The sequence below is a fragment of the Nylanderia fulva genome, unplaced genomic scaffold (assembly GCF_048542155.1).
Source record: "Nylanderia fulva isolate GAGA-0341 unplaced genomic scaffold, ASM4854215v1 Scaffold31, whole genome shotgun sequence".
NCBI lineage: Eukaryota > Metazoa > Arthropoda > Insecta > Hymenoptera > Formicidae > Nylanderia > Nylanderia fulva.
Genome location: NW_028190379.1, coordinates 1,368,780 through 1,388,439, shown reverse-complemented (window position 1 = coordinate 1,388,439; position 19,660 = coordinate 1,368,780). Strand labels below are relative to the sequence as shown.

General features: G+C 30.9%; 2 protein-coding genes and 1 long non-coding RNA gene across 3 annotated transcripts in view; 2 read left to right on the top strand and 1 right to left on the bottom strand.

The window, feature by feature from the left end:
• LOC114933876 (alkaline phosphatase) overlaps window positions 1–19,660 on the bottom strand; it is a 254,391-nt gene that overhangs the window by 107,371 nt on the left and 127,360 nt on the right. The window lies entirely within an intron of this gene.
• LOC114933926 (caspase-1-like) overlaps window positions 1–19,660 on the top strand; it is an 88,412-nt gene that overhangs the window by 61,009 nt on the left and 7,743 nt on the right. Inside the window, exons 6-7 of the mRNA XM_085484701.1 lie at window positions 466–641; window positions 9,894–10,014. Coding sequence (XP_085340827.1) covers window positions 466–641; window positions 9,894–10,014 — 297 coding nt within the window. The remainder of the gene's footprint in view (window positions 1–465; window positions 642–9,893; window positions 10,015–19,660) is intronic.
• LOC146722478 (uncharacterized) lies at window positions 2,608–6,242 on the top strand. Its single transcript, XR_014925141.1, has 2 exons — window positions 2,608–4,778; window positions 4,894–6,242. It is a non-coding gene; the product is annotated as an uncharacterized LOC146722478 (long non-coding RNA).

The following is a 19,660-nucleotide window of genomic DNA, read 5'->3' as shown; positions in this document are numbered from 1 at the left end:
GATGGCGTAATAATACAAAATGCGCTTCGCGCAAATGCCCTCGAATTTAGATCAGATATAACAATAAAAATACGGAAAAATCAAATCTTTTCAGCCCCTTTCGAAGTCGTAAAAGAAAACTGCATATAATATTCCTACCTCCGCAAATTCACGATTACAGCCGGTTTAGGGACCCTTAATAATAAACATAGTTCCGTGCGATTTTGCTCGACGCGAAACTTCATTTAATTCCTTAATACTATCTCGCGCACATAAACCCCCGGAAGTACAGCTGCTCGCGCTCTGCGTTTCGATTTCCTCGCCGTGGAAATTTCTCGCGCGCGACACACACACACACACGCAGCCAACAATATCGGAGAACGAGATCTCGACTCGCAGCGTTTGTTTGTGCATAGGCTATTAGGCTAGACCGTCCGACGGCTGTTAGCGGCCACCGCGAGGAATTAATTAATCCTTTCATTAAAGCCGCTGCGGAAGACCACACGGATGCCGACTGCCTGATCGTGGTCGCAATGTCACACGGTGAGTCGGGTCTATTACATTCGACCGATAGCTTGTATCCAGTCGATATGCTCTGGACTCCCTTCACCGGCGATCGATGTTCCACTCTGGCCGGGAAACCAAAGTTGTTCTTCATTCAGGTACAGCTGACATTATATTTGATATACGTATTTATGTGCGTATACACAGGGTGTTTCCCTAAGGAGGAATTATTGGTTAATGCAGAAAGAATTTTCTCTGTAAGAATTTATCCTGAAAATTTTAATCGTGGGACAATCAAATAATTTATTAATTTAATATAATGATAGAAAATCATCCCACGGTCAGAGTTTCAGCGGAAAAATAATTAAAAAATAAACCTATGAGGAAGAGCAAAATTGTAGAAATGGTACAAAAATATAAAGAAATAAAAATAAAAATTTAGAGGCTCGTAAAATTAATCGAACATATTTTATATTTTATTATGGTAGATATTAATATTTTTATTAAAATTATAAAATTTTTCCAATACCATATTGGCCCATGATTATTATGATTTTCATGCAGAGTAAATTCTAAGAGAAAAATTCTCTCCGTGTAGGACATGATTGTACACATCATTTTAAGTAAAAAGGTTTATATAAATAAAAATGTGTTCTATTCTGGGTAGTCACACAGATATAACGTGTTCGATCTTGAGATCGAGAATACTATTTTTTCTGAAACACCCTGTATATATAGATTAGAGTTATATATATATATATATATATATATATATATATACGTTTGAGACACGTGATATCTGTTAAATTTAACAGAAATTTTTAACGGTGTAATTTTGTTAATATTTTGTTTCCACAAAACTTAGTTTCCAAAAAAGCCTTAATTTTCAACCGCTGATAATTCGAAAATGATTGGTGTCTCGACATTTTCGCTGAGGAAAAATCGTCTCCGAATGATAGCAGAAATCTATCTTTTCCGCCAGTTCTGGGACACTCTGTATAATATGAATCGCGAACAATAATGAGCCGCGTGCGTTCAAAGAGAAGCAACTCTCCATTTTCATTCATCCCGGACGATCTCGTTCGGTGATGGATCATCCCGAAGTGAATCGTTCAAGCGGCGTTACATGCTGAGTAATTCGAGGGAGATTTATACAGATCGCGTGGAGAGTGATTTATGAGTTAATATAAGCTATTGTTACAAGCTGGTGTTTGTTGAAGTTAATCGTGTCTTTCAAGTGGACGGTTTATGGAATATCTCTCCGATGGTTTCCCTTCCTGACGATGTATTACGGTATCTCGCGAAAGCAGTTCGGACTGCTTTATCCCTCTAAATATTTTTGTTTGCACATTTACGCAAAATTACACTTATTTTTATGATTATTTATTCGGATTCATTTTGCTAAATGCGCCGGGAAACTTTATATTTTCGTACGGCTCAAAGGCCGTTTATCTACTTTGGATGAAACGAATCCTGTAGACTGATCTTTATAATTCTGGCATTGCCCTGCGTTTACGTTTTTTCGAGAAAATCCGACCGTATTTTAGCGACATTGCCACTAGAGAAACGAGGGAGAGATGGAAGAGGAAGAGGAAAAAAAAAGATAATTACGTTTTCCGGTTAAAAATTTTGATATACGATATTCTTGCGCGACAGATATAAATTCAGTTTGTCAGAAATGCGATCCCGCATACTTGAAATATAACGATAAGAGATATGTCCGTATCGGTTGTCCTAAAAAATCACTTGTCCGGAAAAACGAAAACAATTATACTCTGTTTTGTGTGAAATTCGACATATAGAGTGAACTCTATCGCTCTTGTCTCCTACCCTACTTTATCAATTCCAAATAAAATGTAAAAAAAAATTGTAAATATATATTTCGATGCAAAATTAATACCTAATCAAACCATCACATACCAATGTTCAAGCTCGTATGACAATAAAAACAATGATAAATTATTAAATTAAGGCCATGTGTAACGAGCAATACGATATTATTTTATTATTTAGAAGAAAATTCTTAATTTGAAATAATAATTACACAAACGTTTCGAGCTCTACTTGCTCCTCTTCAGTGCGCAAAAAAAATAATGATAATAAATAACGATAATAAATAAATACATACATAAAATTCTAATAAAAAATCCGCAATACATAGTCAATATAAGTTATATAGTTAAGTCATAGTTAAAACGCAAAATATATTTACAATGAATTGAAACCATTAAAATAGTTCAACAAAGTAAGAACCCAATTAGAAGCAGAATGATTCGTCCGGTTATTCATAAAATATTTTAGAATTATTAATAAAAACTCGGAGTGACACTTATACATTGCTCCAAACGAACCACTTATCGTTATTTGACGAAAGTCACTCGATCTGGCAATGATTATGTCCATCCTCTCCAAATTATTTGATATTTGTTAACTGAATTTAGAGAATTTATTCAATTGTAAAATAGGATTCCACTAATGTGTATGTAAAAAAAGATTAAAAATTACAAATTAAACTAAATACTAAAATATTGAACCTTTATGCTTACAAATTGTTCCGAATAACTTGAGATGACGATGCTTCTAATTGTTGTTGGCCTTATTGTTAGTACTTGACTGTTGTCTAGTCTTTTAAAAAGTCGAATAAATAGGTGTCAGATCTCACAAAATAAACATTTACATAAGTCAAAAATACATAAGTACAAAAATACACAAGGAGAATACTCCATTTAGAGTAATTGTGTCATCGATTAATACCACGCTTTACTCGATAGCCACATTTTTACATAAAATCATTTCAAATAGTATTCCTACGGGAAAAAGTAATGTAAATAATAGTTTTGAACTTTACAGCAAGCTAGCGGGTAAGAAAATTGGTGCGGAAGATATTCTAATATCATTAGACGTGGTTTCACTATTCACTAACATTCCGATAGATCTTGCAATAGAAAGTGTGAGCAATAGATGGAATTATATCAATACACATACATTAATTCCAAAAAATGAATTCATTTCCATGGTTAAATTTATATTGTCGTCAACATACTTCACATTCAATGACATTGTATACAAGCAAGTTTATGGCACACCTATGGGTTCCCCGTTATCGCCAATAATTGCTAATATTGTTATGCAAGATCTTGAAGAATCAATAATTAATGAATTGGACATTGGTATTGGAATATATTATAGATATGTAGACGACATTATTATGGTGGCACCAAAGAATAAAATTGATAGTGTACTGAATAAGTTTAATAGTTACAATCAACGACTACAATTTACGATTGAATACGAAATTAATAGAAGCATAAATTTTCTAGATTTAAACATTAAAATAATAAAATTTCACTTTATTAAAATAATAGATAACGTCATACACTTAGATTAGTTTCAAAAAAAAGACATGTTCAGGTAGAGTACTATCTTTTTTATCGAGTCACCCTATGTGCCATAAAATAGGAGTAATTTATAATCTTATTAATAGGGCATTGTTATTATCTCATCCCATATATCATAAGAAAAATTTAGAACTGTGTATTAAAATATTATTGGACAACGGTTACCCTATTCATTTAATCTTTAAAGAAATAAATAAGAGAATAAGAGTTTTAAACAATGGTCAGTTTAACAACAATAGAAAAAAAGAAATTACAGAAGATAATAGCAAGAAAAAATTTTTCGTCATTCCATACATTAATAACATTTCTGAGACAATAGCATCGACAATAAAAAAATCAGATTTCAGAGTAGGATACCGTTGTCTAAATAATCTTAACAAATTAATTAAAGTCCACAAGGACAAAAACGTGCATAACAATAATAATAATGTTGTCTACAAAATTAATTGTAAGGATTGTGAAGCTTCGTATGTTGGGCAAACCAAAAGAAAATTACGCACTAGACTAAAAGAGCATATGAATAATATTAAATTTGATTCCTCCAAGCATTCTGTGGTCTCTGAACATATTATAGATAAAAAACATGCTTTTGATTGGGATAACGTTAAAATACTTGATATTGAATCTAATTATTATAAAAGACTTATCTCGGAAATGATACACATCAAGGAACAAAGGCATGGTATAAATAATAACACAGACACCGAATTGCTTAACAACGCGTATTTCGACATTCTAGAAGAAATATCGAATTTTTAGACTTATGTAAATGTTTATTTTGTGAGATCTGACACCTATTTATTCGACTTTTTTAAAAGACTAGACAACAGTCAAGTACTAACAATAAGGCCAACAACAATTAGAAGCATCGTCATCTCAAGTTATTCGGAACAATTTGTAAGCATAAAGGTTCAATATTTTAGTATTTAGTTTAATTTGTAATTTTTAATCTTTTTTTACATACACATTAGTGGAATCCTATTTTACAATTGAATAAATTCTTTAAATTCAGTTAACAAATATCAAATAATTTGGAGAGGATGGACATAATCATTGCCAGATCGAGGGACTTTCGTCAAATAACGATAAGTGGTTCGTTTGGAGCAATGTATAAGTGTCACTCCGAGTTTTTATTAATAATTCTAAAATATTTTATGAATAACCGGACGAATCATTCTGCTTCTAATTGGGTTCTTACTTTGTTGAACTATTTTAATGGTTTCAATTCATTGTAAATATATTTTGCGTTTTAACTATGACTTAACTATATAACTTATATTGACTATGTATTGCGGATTTTTTATTAGAATTTTATGTATGTATTTATTTATTATCGTTATTTATTATCATTATTTTTTTTGCGCACTGAAGAGGAGCAAGTAGAGCTCGAAACGTTTGTGTAATTATTATTTCAAATTAAGAATTTTCTTCTAAATAATAAAATAATATCGTATTGCTCGTTACACATGGCCTTAATTTAATAATTTATCATTGTATATATTTCGATTTTTTTATTTATATATTTAATATTTTTTTATTGAATATCTTTTATTCAATATTTTTTTATTTATATATTTATATATTTAATTAACTATATTATTAATTGTGCTACAATTGAACACATTAGATACTTTGTTAACTCGTTATAGTTAAAGACTATCGATATTCCGATAAGTTTAGATTGCGTTTCCTCGTAAGGGATTATAAATCTATTATTTCGACATCCATTCTCTCTATCCGCTAGATATTTCTCATCGATTCTCGCACGCGGGCGAAGTTTTCTTCTGAATTTCCGCAATTACGCGAGAGACAGGAATAGATGACGTGAAATAGATGATACCAAAAATGGATGATCGCCGCGGCGAGAAAGAAACTCACCTATAAATATATATTTGTATTACACGTGCAGGCAAAGTGGCACTTTGTGTGCGTGTTTTCTGTGCGGAAAGCGGCCGATTTCCCACGCCGCCATCTAGCGGCGACGCGATGAGTGAATAAGCCGCATTCAAAGCCATTGCCTACGGCTGAGCCGCGTTCAAAGTCATTGCCCACGGCTTTAGCCGTGGACAATAACTTTGAACACGGCTATTCCCGCACCGTGCCGCCGCAAGATGGCGGCGTGCGATCGGTTACCTCGCGCACAGAAAACGCGCACAAAGCCACTTTGCCTGCACTTGTAATACAAAATAGTATGTGTATCACGTGCGGATTGACAATTGTTCACTTTCCGCACTTGATACACAATATACTACTATACAACCATTCAACTTCCCGACGATGAACGAGGAGAGAATGGCATAATTGCGCGGACGATCTGTAATCTGCGTCTCAAAAAAAAAAAAAAAAAAAAAAAAAAGAAAAGATTAAGTCAACGTGTAGTTGCGCGCACATAATTCCGGTAACAATGCCCCGGGTCGGATCTAATTCTTTCCCGGGTATATAATCCAGCCAGGAGATCGTTTTCCATTTAGAGACATTCCCCATTTATCTGCCTCACGGCAGATCTCCGAGGGATTTGCGGACTCCTGCACATTAGTGCACCGTCGGGTTTTTAGCGGCCGCGGCCAATGAAATATGTGCATTCTGCAATGTAATGGAACCTGTTCGCGCTCTAGGACGCCGCGCAGTAATTAAGATTACTCCCCCTCCTTCTCCCCCGCGTGACGCAGGCGGTCGAAAGGGAACGACAGCAAAAACTGTTATTTGCATAATTCCCAAAGTAATGCACGCGTGCATCGTTTCGAGGATTTTTGCCGCCGGGCGAATTAAAAAATGCCGAGCGACAATTCGCCTCGCGCAATATTCCACGTATTTTTGTTTCGCGTTTCTTTTCTCCCTTTATGTGCATTTTTTTTTCTTTTCGTTTTTCGCCCGCGATAATGCTGCTTCCATCGCTTGCTCCCTCTCTGCACATTGTGCGGATACATTTTTTTATGCGCAATGTTCGGTCGGATACGCGAACATTTTAAGCGGACAATTTGAAAACACGCGTATGCACATATCCCTGTGCATATAGATATAGATATGTCATTATCACGTGGGGCATTTGTATTACCCGCGGCATACATATTCAAGTAGAAGATACAAGCAATTTCGCGTAATTTCGCTACGGGAGAGACATGAGCTATAATTTTATACAGTACATTCCATTTTTACCAGACCAATTTATTACTGATCGTTACGTTTACAATTTTGCAACGAGAATTATGCACACGCGCGCAGAACGATTTAATTCCTCAACTTGCCGCAATAAAGATGAAAAATGACGAGCGCGATAAAAATATTTCGTGCATTATCGGAGAAAAGAAATTGTTCGTTGTGTTTCTCAAATTAGGAATGATACAGGGTGTCCGGTAACTAACGGACCAATGATTAAGGGCGGATTCTCTGGCCAATTTGGAGACGATTTTTCCTTAGCAAAAATGTTGAGAAGTCAATAATTTTCGAGTTATAAGCGTTTGAAAAAAATGGGTTTTTTGAAAACTAAACGTTTTGGAGTTAAAAGTCTAACATAATTACATTCTTCAGTTAATTTCAGGTAGAGTTTACTATAATAAAATTTTAATTTGAGACTTAGTTATAAAGATACATAATGACAAATATTGGAAAGTTGTAAAAAATTATGACCTTTTTCGACATTTTCGCTGAGGAAAAATCGTTCCCAAATTGACCAAAGGACCCACTTGTTATCGTTGGTCCGTTAGTTACCGGACACCCTGTATACGGAGAGATAATTGAAAATTGACACTTAAGCGAGAGACATCGCCCGCAGTTTTCGCATCGTTAAAAATCTCTGATCGATATATCGAGCAGAGATAGCAACCATTCCGGACAACGATTGTAATTTACTTGCCATCGAAAGAAAAAGAACCGGAAAAAGCCGGCCAACTAGCCAAATACTCTTTCGAAATTACCGCTTTCGTCTCGAATAGAGTCAGTGATCCTGAAGATCCTGGAGATAAAGTGTGACAAGGATAAACGAGCACGATAAAGTTAGCGTCGTAACGATCGAAATGATTAGTAATTTAATCCCGTGTCTTCAAATGTGTCTGAAAAAAAAAACACTTCCGTTTCGAAACTCTAAGAAGATATTTAATTATTCACGCGACTCGATCTCTCGCAGAGACTCGTACAAAAATATCCAATCAATTGTGTAAAATGTAAAAAAAAAATCAATATCTTCTTGCAATATTTTTAATTTGATATTTAATATTTAAACAAGATTAATTGCATATTAATGAGTTGTTGAATATTTGTGTGCGTTTGCCTCCCCCTGGAATCAACAAAAATTAAGCATTTGTTCTCTCTTTGAATAAACGCTGCAATTTACTCGCACATTAAATATAAAAGAATAAAAATGAAATAAAAAATTAATTTAAAAAAAATGAAAAAAAAATAAAAAATTAAAAAAATATATATTTATTAAAAAAGATATATAAAATTAAAAGTACTCTAATTCTATGCAAATAATTTTTCGAATCAATCCCCTCTTCCTAGAAAAAAAATCCCGCTTGTGTAAAATTTGCAAATAAACACAGTTAAAAAATTTCTGTTAAATTTAACAGATATCCCCACTTATATTATAAAATAGAAAATCAACACTTTTTTCCACAACTTAAAAATAGATGCACATTGTATTATTTTGACATTTTTTCAGTTGTTTTAATAATTTAACATTTAAGTTCAATTAACAAAACAGTAATATGTTAAATTAACACATGAATGTGTAAAGTATTTAACACAAAAATTTGAACGGGGATCGTTTTTAACAAGAAAACACCAATTTTTCCACTGTGAATTATGCGAGATTATCGCGATTTGCCGAAGCGACGTAAATCGAGCGAACATAAATTTCGAACCGCGTTGTACATCCGTATATATAAATCCGTATCGAAATCGGTGCCAATTTCTGGCCGCTTGAAAGCTGCGTGTAGCCTCAAGTAAGTGGACCCTATATATTTCTCTCGGCTCTTCCGTTCAAGTCTCTGTTCGTCTTTCCTTTAACGACGTTGTAAACATCGATAGATCTGCGTGTAATTGTCTTGTATTTGTTCCACTATCGGTTGCAAAAGAGAAAACAATCTTAGCGCGGCTTTTCGCGGCCATTAAACCATTTAATCTTTCCATAAATTCAATAAATAGCGCTGCGGGCGCTTCCCATAAAATTGGGAAATCATTTTTGAACCTTATCGAGGTTAAATCTGAATAAAATCCGTGCGATTCAACATTGTTTTATTATCATAAATAATATTGAATTTATTATCCATCATATGAGAATGCGAATATTACGTACAATGAATTAAATCTGCAATGTAGAATAATCAGATACAAGCTTCTCGTTAAATTTATGCGTCAATATCGTGTCGTGTATAAACATTACAAAAGCTTCCTGAGCAACGCATTCGTCTATATGCGAAATACAAAAATAAATTGCGCGGATAAGAATTAATTAATGTTGCATTATATACACTAGAAAGAAACGTACATTCAAAAATACTCAAAAATAATAAATCTAACAATCCATTGTTTCCACATGTTTGTCAATTAGATTTGTGATCGCACGCTGGTTTGAGTATTAAAATCGAAATCCAAATATCGGGGAAGTTAAACAATTGCAATAATTGCGTTTAATCAAGTTTCATGTTTACGTAAATACCCGTGAATAAACTGATAACGGTCCACATATCGATTTTTTTATATTACGAGAATTTGCGCAGGGCGTGGCGTCGCGATATAAATTAACCACTCCATTCAATTACACGTGAAAATAAATTTGGCAAAAATTACGACGCTCAGAATCTCTCGGATATCGAGAATGCTGGTTAATCGCACAATTGTGCGATATGCGAAATACGGTTTAATAACGCTTTCGAATCGAGTTATAGAATTAAAACGCTTCGAAACGTTTAAACAATTTGCGAAGAAAATCCAGCGAAACCCATGCATCTTTTATTCGACGAGAAAAATCTAGTATTGTGTGCATTTTTTCTCTTTTTCCTTTCTTTTCTTCAGGCTTGCCGCGGGTCGCAACTGGACAAAGGGGTGAAAATTATTCATGAGACGGATAGCAAGAGAACTACATACAGCATTCCCGCTTACGCGGACATCATGGTCGCATATTCCACTTATGATGGTATGTATATATGTATTATATATGCGTGTGACACGTAAGAATATACAGAAGGTTTCAGAACAGGTTGATCGGAATTTTGAAGAGCGACTTTCCACTTTATTTTGCCTCGAATTTCCGAAGGATTATTTTTTACATATAGTTCAACAATTTCTGTTAAAAACAGACACCGCACGGTCCACAGAAATTTTTGTGTTCATTTAACATAAAATGGATATGTTAAATGCGGAGACAAATATTGTGTTGATATTTTGAGTCTAATGTACGGAGGATCTCGCGATTATATAAATATCCTAACTTCAATTCTGAAATTTGGGATCCAAAACTGAACAAGAAAACCGTGCACACTTGAAAAATTTGTGTTAAATTTGAAAGATATATCCCAAACGGTCCACAGAAATTTTTGTGTTGATTTAACATAATATGGATATGTTAAATGGAGATACAAATATTCTGTTAATACCATATTTCAACACAAAATAAATGCAAAACTTCAAATAATTTAAAATAAATTTTGTATAAAATTAACATCAACATTTTTTTCTGTAAATTTTAACAGACAAATCTTGTCACTAATAAAGCAACACATATTTATTGCGTAAAATTAAAAATAGATACGCATTGTGTTATTTGGACATTTTTTTCAGTTCTTTTAATAATTTACCATTTAAGTTCAATTAACAGATCAGCAATATGTTAAATTAACACATGAATGTGTTAAATATTTAACACAAAATATTTTAACGAGGATCATTTTTGACAAGAAAACACAAATTTTTCTATTATATGTAGAAATTTGAACGACAATTTTGAGTCACTCTGTAGATATATGTAGCGAGAGCTAGATGTTGTCGCGTACAAGTAAACCCCTTTATTCAAGACAGGGTCTCCCCCGAGATAATGCGGAATCTGAATGAAAGGAATGTCTCTTTGAAAATAGTAGGTACGAGACGCAGAGTTATAATGTTGGATATATGATGATATTCTTAATTATTCACGTATAAAAATAATCAGATTGGCGACTGTATTTTTCCCCCGATATACGATAATTTATTCCATTTATCGAAATATAAATATCAAAAATTTAAAGGAGCATAAAAAATTTAAAATAATTAAAATAAATTATTAAAAAGCATTAAAATAAATATACTCAAGTTTTTCATAATAACTAGACTTGGTGATTAATATTAGAATTAATCATTAATATTGTATTTTATATGTATGATCTCTCTTCTCTACACTGAAAAAATGACTAAATTAATGCATATTTAGTTCAATACCAAATGAATAATTTATTTGAAACAAATAAATATTTATTTGTTTTGAAATTGATTTTCTTATATAAAATAAACATTTTTTATATCAAATAAATATTATTAGTTTGAAATAAATACTTATTCGAATTAAATAAATTTGTTTTCAATGTATTTATGTTGTAAAATCAAAGTTGAAGTCATATAAAAGTGTCGATGGTGCTGCATTAATTAAGAGAAGATCGCGATTGAAAAAAATACCGCGACGATTATCGCTTGAATGAAGATATACAAATAACGAATGGCCTCATATAAAGTGCTCGCTAATGAGATTGTTTACTCAGATTTTAACCCTTTAGGTAACCATCGTTAGCGCAGATAACGGGGACCTGCATTTGCAAGGATATGCGATAAATCAAACAATCCCCCGTAGAGATGTTGGAAAATAATTCAGGCTATCGGGTTTGCGACACAAAACTAATAAAGACATCTTCTGACTTCGAAAATCGATCAGCTTTATTAGAAAGCATCAATAATTTTGCGCAATAAAATATGCAAAAGTGTCGTAGATTCAAATCATTAAATTACGTCAAAATATCAATTTATGAAATATTACAAAAACCGATATCTACTCTTGAAATAATCTCTCTCAAAATAAAAAAAAATTCTTATTGTCAATATCTAAAAAATTTTTAATAATTGCATATTAATGCTATATTCGAATTTGAGAGAAATAAAATGTATGTAATTCTGTGCGAAAAACTGCAATTTTTCTTTTGATTTATTTTCTGATATTTTTGAAGAAAATATTCATCGAGAGAAAAAATATTTATATAAGTTAAATGTTTATTAGACATAAATTCACTAAGAAAAATCTATCTTTAAATGTGACATCGCAGATTCGAATAATTTAATTACAATGTCGAAATATAAAAAAGTGTTACGAGAATTAATGATGTGTCTTGAGATGATGTTCTCCTTTCTCAAAATTAAAAAAATTCTTATTATTATTATAAAATCTAAAATAATTTTAAATAATTTTATATTAATTAAATTATAATTTGAGAAAAATAAAATATATGTAACACTGTGTGAAGAACTACTATCTTTCTTTTGAATTATTTTCTAATATTTTTGAAAGAAATATTTATCGAAAAAAAAGAGATCTGTATATAAGTATAAATCTTTGTTGAGGCACAAATTTATCAAGAAAAAATCTATCTGTAAATTTTACGTATTGTAGATTCAAATAATTGAATTAACAATGTCAAAATATAAAAAAGTGTTACGAGAATTAATAATGTGCCTTGAGATGATGTTCTTTTCCTCAAAATTAAAAAATTCTGATTATTAAAATCTAAAATAATTTTAAATAATTTTATATTAATTAAATTATAATTTGAGAAAAATAAAATATATGTTGCAATTTAATTCGACCAAAAACTGGCTATTCATTTATTGAAAATAAGTACACAGTGTAATGTGTGTACTTATTTTCAATAAATGAATAGCCAGTTTTTGGTCGAATTAAATTACATCTTATTATTTGTGAAAATTTTATCACTGGCGATCAACAATTAATTGTGAAGATAAAATATATGTAACACTGTGTGAAAAACTACGATCTTTCTTTTGAATTGTTTTTTAAATATTTTTGAAAGAAATATTTATCAAAAAAAAGAGATCTGTATAAGTAAGTTAAACTTTGTCGAGGCACAAATTCCTATCTTTTTGAATCCGTTATAGTGTAAAGATGTGTCCTGTGTTACGTATCATCCCGACTTCTATATTTCTTTATATTCGCCTTCCCGAAACAGCTGGCAACGCGCGAATATGAGCGATAATTGCATTGAAACGCGTTTCAAGCCAGTTTTCATACTCCGTCGAGTGTAAGGTATTAAGTATTAACGAGACGTACCTATATACCATATATAAACTCGATTGCTGAACAATAAACGGATATGGCAAATGCCGAGTTAAGCGGTCCTTCTTGCACACGTTCATTTCTATAGAGTCGGATAAGCTGCTTATTTCTGAATATTACAGATTATATTACGAACGTAGACGAACGCGCGCAATGCATAGGTAATCTATGTCAATTTCTTCAATTATGTACATCCTGCCTCTTCCCCGGTTAAAACTCGTTAATGAATGTAAACCAATATTATTTGCAACTCAATGCCAACCCGGTGCCGAGCCTGAAATTTCCAATTATTATACCAATTATTGCACTCTCACGCCCTATATCCTCCGCAGAGCGTTTGATTACCGTGGTCTATAATTCGGAAAACCAACTCGCGGATTTCGTGGGAAAAAAAAAAAAATCAACGAAGGCGTAGACGGCTACTTTCGAAATTCCGAAACGAAAATTGTTAGACGCGACAACATAGGCGCATAATAATGCAACGCGTACATTTTCGCGCGATTATTCCGCCCGCGAGCAAACATTTGACCTGCACTCGCTAATGGAGTGCGAGAATTTGTGTTGACAGTGGTGCAACGTCGGTGACACAACAGCGCGAGCTCCTCCAACGTGAGAACGTCAATCGATACACGCGCGTAATACTATCGGGGGAAATATCGAGCTATATTATATCGAACGTATACATGTAATCGAAATATGATGACGACCACCCTTTCGAGATTTTATTTAAGATTTCTCGCTGTTCCATTATTTTTATATAGAAACGAGTTTTCGCGACAATGTGTTATCCGGCCCTCACAATATCTATATAATAAATTTTCAAATAAATTCGTCCCTCGGAAAATTTAATTTAAAAAATATGTGTTATTTAAATTTTTAATAATTATAAAGTTATTTGTAATAAGTAATAATTTTGCATAATTTTTGAAAATTATTTTTAATAATTATTAATAATTATTTTCGGATTTATCAGGAATTTGTTTTTCACAGATGGCTTCATCTTAAACTAGATCTCTTTTCTCTCGATAAATATTTCTTTGAAAAATATTAGAAAATTAATCAATAAAAAAGCTCGCGTAGTTTTCAACCTAATATTAGATTATATTTTATTTCTCTCAAACTTTAATAATTATTAATAATTATTAAAAATTATTTTAATTATTAAACTACGCGAGCTTTTTTATTGATTAATTTTCTAATATTTTTGAAAGAAATATTTATCGAGAGAAAAGAGATCTAGTTTAAGATGAAGCCATCTGTGAGAAACAAATTCCTGATAGATCCGAAACAATGAAATTTCTCAGCGATTGCGTTCGCGAAATCGTGTAACTATTTCTTGTATAAGATACGTAGAGAGCACTGTCCAATGAATCGAAATAAACCGCAAATTGTAGTACGAATATGTTTGATATGTTTCAATGGGAGAAAGAGAATTCAGAGGTTTTTTTTCAAACGTCGCACTGAAATGTGTAGAATGGTTTATCGATATTCACAATTTATATTACTGCATTTATTATTGTCATTATTATATGGTTGCTACGGAAAACAAAGGCGCGTTTAAATAAAAAGGAGCTATCTGTGCTATATCGATACAAAATAAATATCGGCATTTTTGCAAAGAACGAACCGCAGGCTGAATACCATCCGAGTTCTTTCATATGACTATTTTAATACCGTTCGGACTGTTGGTAGCCAAGTTTCATACATTTTTTATGCCTTTCATTCATTGCCTTTCACACATGTCGATGTATAAAACAGTACATCCGTTTTTCTTCAATTTTGTAGTCTTCTCGCATATGTATATATATATATATATATATATATATATAAATTTGAAGAAAAACGGATGTACTGCTTATATATATTTATTAGCTGGCAAACGAGAAAATTGCGAATAAAGAGTGGCAAGTTTCCATAGAAAAACCTTCCTTTTCTTTCACCGCCTCCAATTTAGTTAAATGATGGTTTAAATGAAAGTTTATGACTAGTAAATTAATTCTCAGAAATTATGTTGAGGCGAGCAAACGTTCCAAAGAAATAAAAATTGATCCAAAAAATTCATCAGCAACAGATAACGACTTAAAATTATTACAAATCAAACAAAAATCACATTCAAACCTTCAATTAAAATGTGCTTATTCAAGCTTTTTATGATCAATAATTTTTACAAGCTATAAAGATGTCTTACAAAGTGTTCAAAAATTGTCTTAAAGGAATGGAAATAAATCTTGCCACTAATTGTATTAAAAATATTCGATGATCCCTTTAAGTGGAGAATTTTGATCATTTTTCGAAAACAAATAAAAATACTATCATTATTCACGTTATTTGATCCAAAAAGCATAAAATTACACGTATAATAAATAATAAGACTTTTTACATGTATGTTACACTTTTTAGGCAAAAATAAGCGTATTCTATTCATCGTCCTTTCTTTTGTATATTCTCGTACCATCATTTCGCGAGAGATGATTAATCTTAAGTGTAACGTGGACGAATAATTGTGCAAATCTGATGCACTAACAATATGGATGAGTATACGCGAAAGATTACGAAAGAGAAATATTGCTCTTGACTGAGAGCAAATTTCAAATTTCTAAAGTCAAAATCGAATGGCGCAAACTTTGTTACGATTTGCCGCTTTCCGCTGATTTATTGCGAGCAGCAGTTCGACAAATCGCAAAAAAAAAACTGAGGAAAATATACAGGGACTCGGTAAACCAACAAACGCAAGTTAGCAGGTTGTTCAACGGAGGATTTCGCATAGCGACAAAGCATACCAGGTCATGCCAATCGAATTGGATTAATGAAAAATACCTGTCGACTGTCAATGCGAATTGGATCCGCGAACATTAGCGAACTGATACCATATATAAAATGACCGTCCCTCATTTATAAAAGTATATAAACGAATATAAAATCTATTACGCAGTTTTACTCGTAATGTAACTCTTCTCCTCATTACACATGTCATGTAATTTTAACGTAGTACTCACGTAATATGTATAAAAATAAATATATATAAATATGTATATAAAATATATATATATATATATATATATATATATATTTTATATACATATTTATATATATTTATTTTTAATAAATAAAAATAAAAGTATAAAAATAAATATATATAAATATGTATATATAATATATATATATATATGTATATATATATATTTTATCAACAAAATAACAAAAATAAAAGTATAAAAATAAATATATATAAATATGTATATAAAATATATATATATATATATATATATATATATTTTATATACATATTTATATATATTTATTTTTATACATATTATATAGGAGCTAAATATATACAAAAAAAATTTGTTTCTTTTAATTAAATTTAATAAAAGTCATTACACAAAACACTTACATCACCAAGATTTTTTACTTTGAAAAATCGTAAATATTTAATATAGAATAATTTGCTTGTACAGAACTAAGCCGCCAAATTTACCCGGCTGTTGACAATTTTGCTCATGATATCTAACGCGTATATAGATTAAGAAAAGTAAACATTTGTGTAATGCAGGTGTATTCTACGGAATGTTTACGGATATATATATATATTTTGCCCCATCGTATTAACGAGACCGACAAACAGGATTTGTTTATGAAACGGAAGATATACATGCCCAAAATATAACGGTTCATGTAACGCTTCCTATAATATCGTAATGCACTTTTACATCTGCATATCCCGTTTCCTATAATCGAGCGCGTGTGGCCGATATTAACGTATTAATTTTCTAGATTAATTTGAGCACGAGTAAATACGCAATCCAAATAATTTCTCAACGTGTGTACTTATTTCACAAAAGTATCGAACGATTATTATTCATATATGTACTGATTGTAAATATATGCAAAAATATTTTTCCTTCCTTTTTAAAATATTTATATTAGTATAATACAATATAAATTAATATAAAATATAATATTATATTTTTTTTTTACAAAAATACGATTTTTCTGAAGATAATGAAATGTTCTCTTCATCAGAAATTATTAATTTATATTATATTATATTAATATAATAGAATACATTATATAAATTAATATTATATAATAATAATATATTACTATTATTATTATTATTATTATTATTATTATTATTATTATTATTATTATTATATAATTAATGTTATATGATATTAAATAATAATTATCATATACATAATAATAAGAATTAAATCCCTCATAAGAAGATTACGTGTTCGTATACGTAATATATGCGTGTGCACGTACATACATACATATATATGTATGTATTAATTAATGAAAGGCTCGTATAAATTAAACAAAATTAAACAATCATATATAGTAGGCCAACTAAACGAGCAAATAAATAAGATGTAAAAAATTTTTTTTATATTAATAGTTAAATCATTAAATTAACATTCCGTTACAGAATCGATATAAATTGTAAACGTTTCGACTGCACTACAGTCTTTATCAATACATAAAAATTAAATATTAAAATATAAAGTTAGATGTTAAAAATACAAAGTTAGTTAAATATTAAAATATAAAATTGAAACGATTCTTCGCTGTTGACCAATAGATATGCAAGGCGATTGGTCTGAGATGCCAAGTTATGCGATATTTGAGCATGCTACGGATATAATACGCGAATTAAATCAATGTCAGAAAAAATTAAAAAATCTTTCAACTTACATTATCGTTTTAACAAGTCCTTTTCCCCGATATTTCAAGTGTGTGTTGCGAAGTCTGAATACCAAATGTCAAAATAGAGAGCGTGATGTATTTATTTATTACCAATGTTTTTTCTAAATTATGATTCAGCAAATTTTTTAAGTATGTCAAAATAACTACTGTCTAACAATTCGGTGTCTGTATTTAAATTAATTCCATTTTTCTGTTCTTTAATGTGGATCATTTCAGATATTAGTCTTTTTTGGTAATTCTTTTCATGATCCATAATTTTAATATTGTCCCAGTCAAATGTATGTTGTTCGTTTAGAATGTGTTCCGTGATAACCGAATGTCTAGCAGAGTCTAATTTAATATTATTTTTATGTTCTTTAAGTCTCGTTCCTAACTGTCTTTTTGTCTGTCCGACATATGTGGCGTCACAATCGTTGCAATTCAATTTGTAAATAACGTTAGAATTCGTGGGGCAATTATTTTTGTCCTTTTGAACTCTTATGAAGTCATTTAATTTTTTAATGCAACGATATCCTACCACTACGTCAGGTCTTCTTATTGCTGAAGCAACTTTCTCAGATATTGATTCTATATATGGTATGACAAAATATTTAATGTTAGTATTAGTATTATTAGTATCTGTTATATTGTTATTATTAGGCTTGTTAAATTTCTTAGTTGAGAGATTTTTTAATCTGCGTTTTATTTCTGTGAAAATTAGATCAAGAGGATAACCGTTGGATAGCAAAATGTTAATAGCTTTCTCTATATTTTTTTTGTGAAAATGCGGATGTGATAGTAATAAAGCTCTATCTACCAAGTTATAAATTGTTCCTATTTTATGACAAGTCGGATGATTTGAAAAAAATGAAAGTAATCTACCTGAGAATGTCTTTTTGTGATACCAATCTAAATAAATTTTGTTATCTATTACTTTGATCATTATGTCTAAAAAGCTTATACAACGATTATCCTCCTTTTCCAATGTAAATTGTAGTCTATCGTTATAATTGTTGAATTCGTTCAAAACATATGTAATATTGTCAGCGGAAGTGCATAAAATAATGTCGTCTACATAACGGAAATAGAAAGTCATTTCGCAATTTAAATTACTAATTACTGATGTTTCCAAGTCCTGCATGACTATATCGGCAATGATCGGAGAAAGTGGGGAACCCATAGGAGTCCCATAAATTTGTTTGTAAGTTATGTTATTAAAAGTGAAAAATGTAGAAGTTAATATAAATTTTATCATACCTATGAATTCATTTTTGGGAATCTTTGTGTGTGACTCTATAAAATGCCATCTATTATTGATACCGTTTAATGCAAGATCTACGGAAACATCAGTAAATAATGAAACAACGTCCAATGAAGCTATTATGTCGGTATCTTGTATTGTTTTCCCTGATAGAATGTTGCATATATCAAAACTGTTATTTACAAAACTGTCCGCTCTAGGAAGGCTATCTTTTAAAATTTTATGAAAGAAAGAAGCAATATTATATAGAGAAGTATTTATTGAGGAAACTATTAATCTAAAAGGAATATTTTCCTTGTGGATCTTGGGGAGCCCATAAGCTTTAGGAAGAAGAGAGTCGCTTGAAAATAAATAATAATATTCTTTTTTGTTGATGAAGTCTTTTTTCAACCATTTTTTTAAACAAATATTGAGGTCTTTTTCTATTTTTGTTGATGGATTGTTTTTAACTATGGTATACGTAGAATCGTCTTCTAGGAGACTCTCAACTTTTTTTATATAAAATTCTTTTTCTAGTGCGAC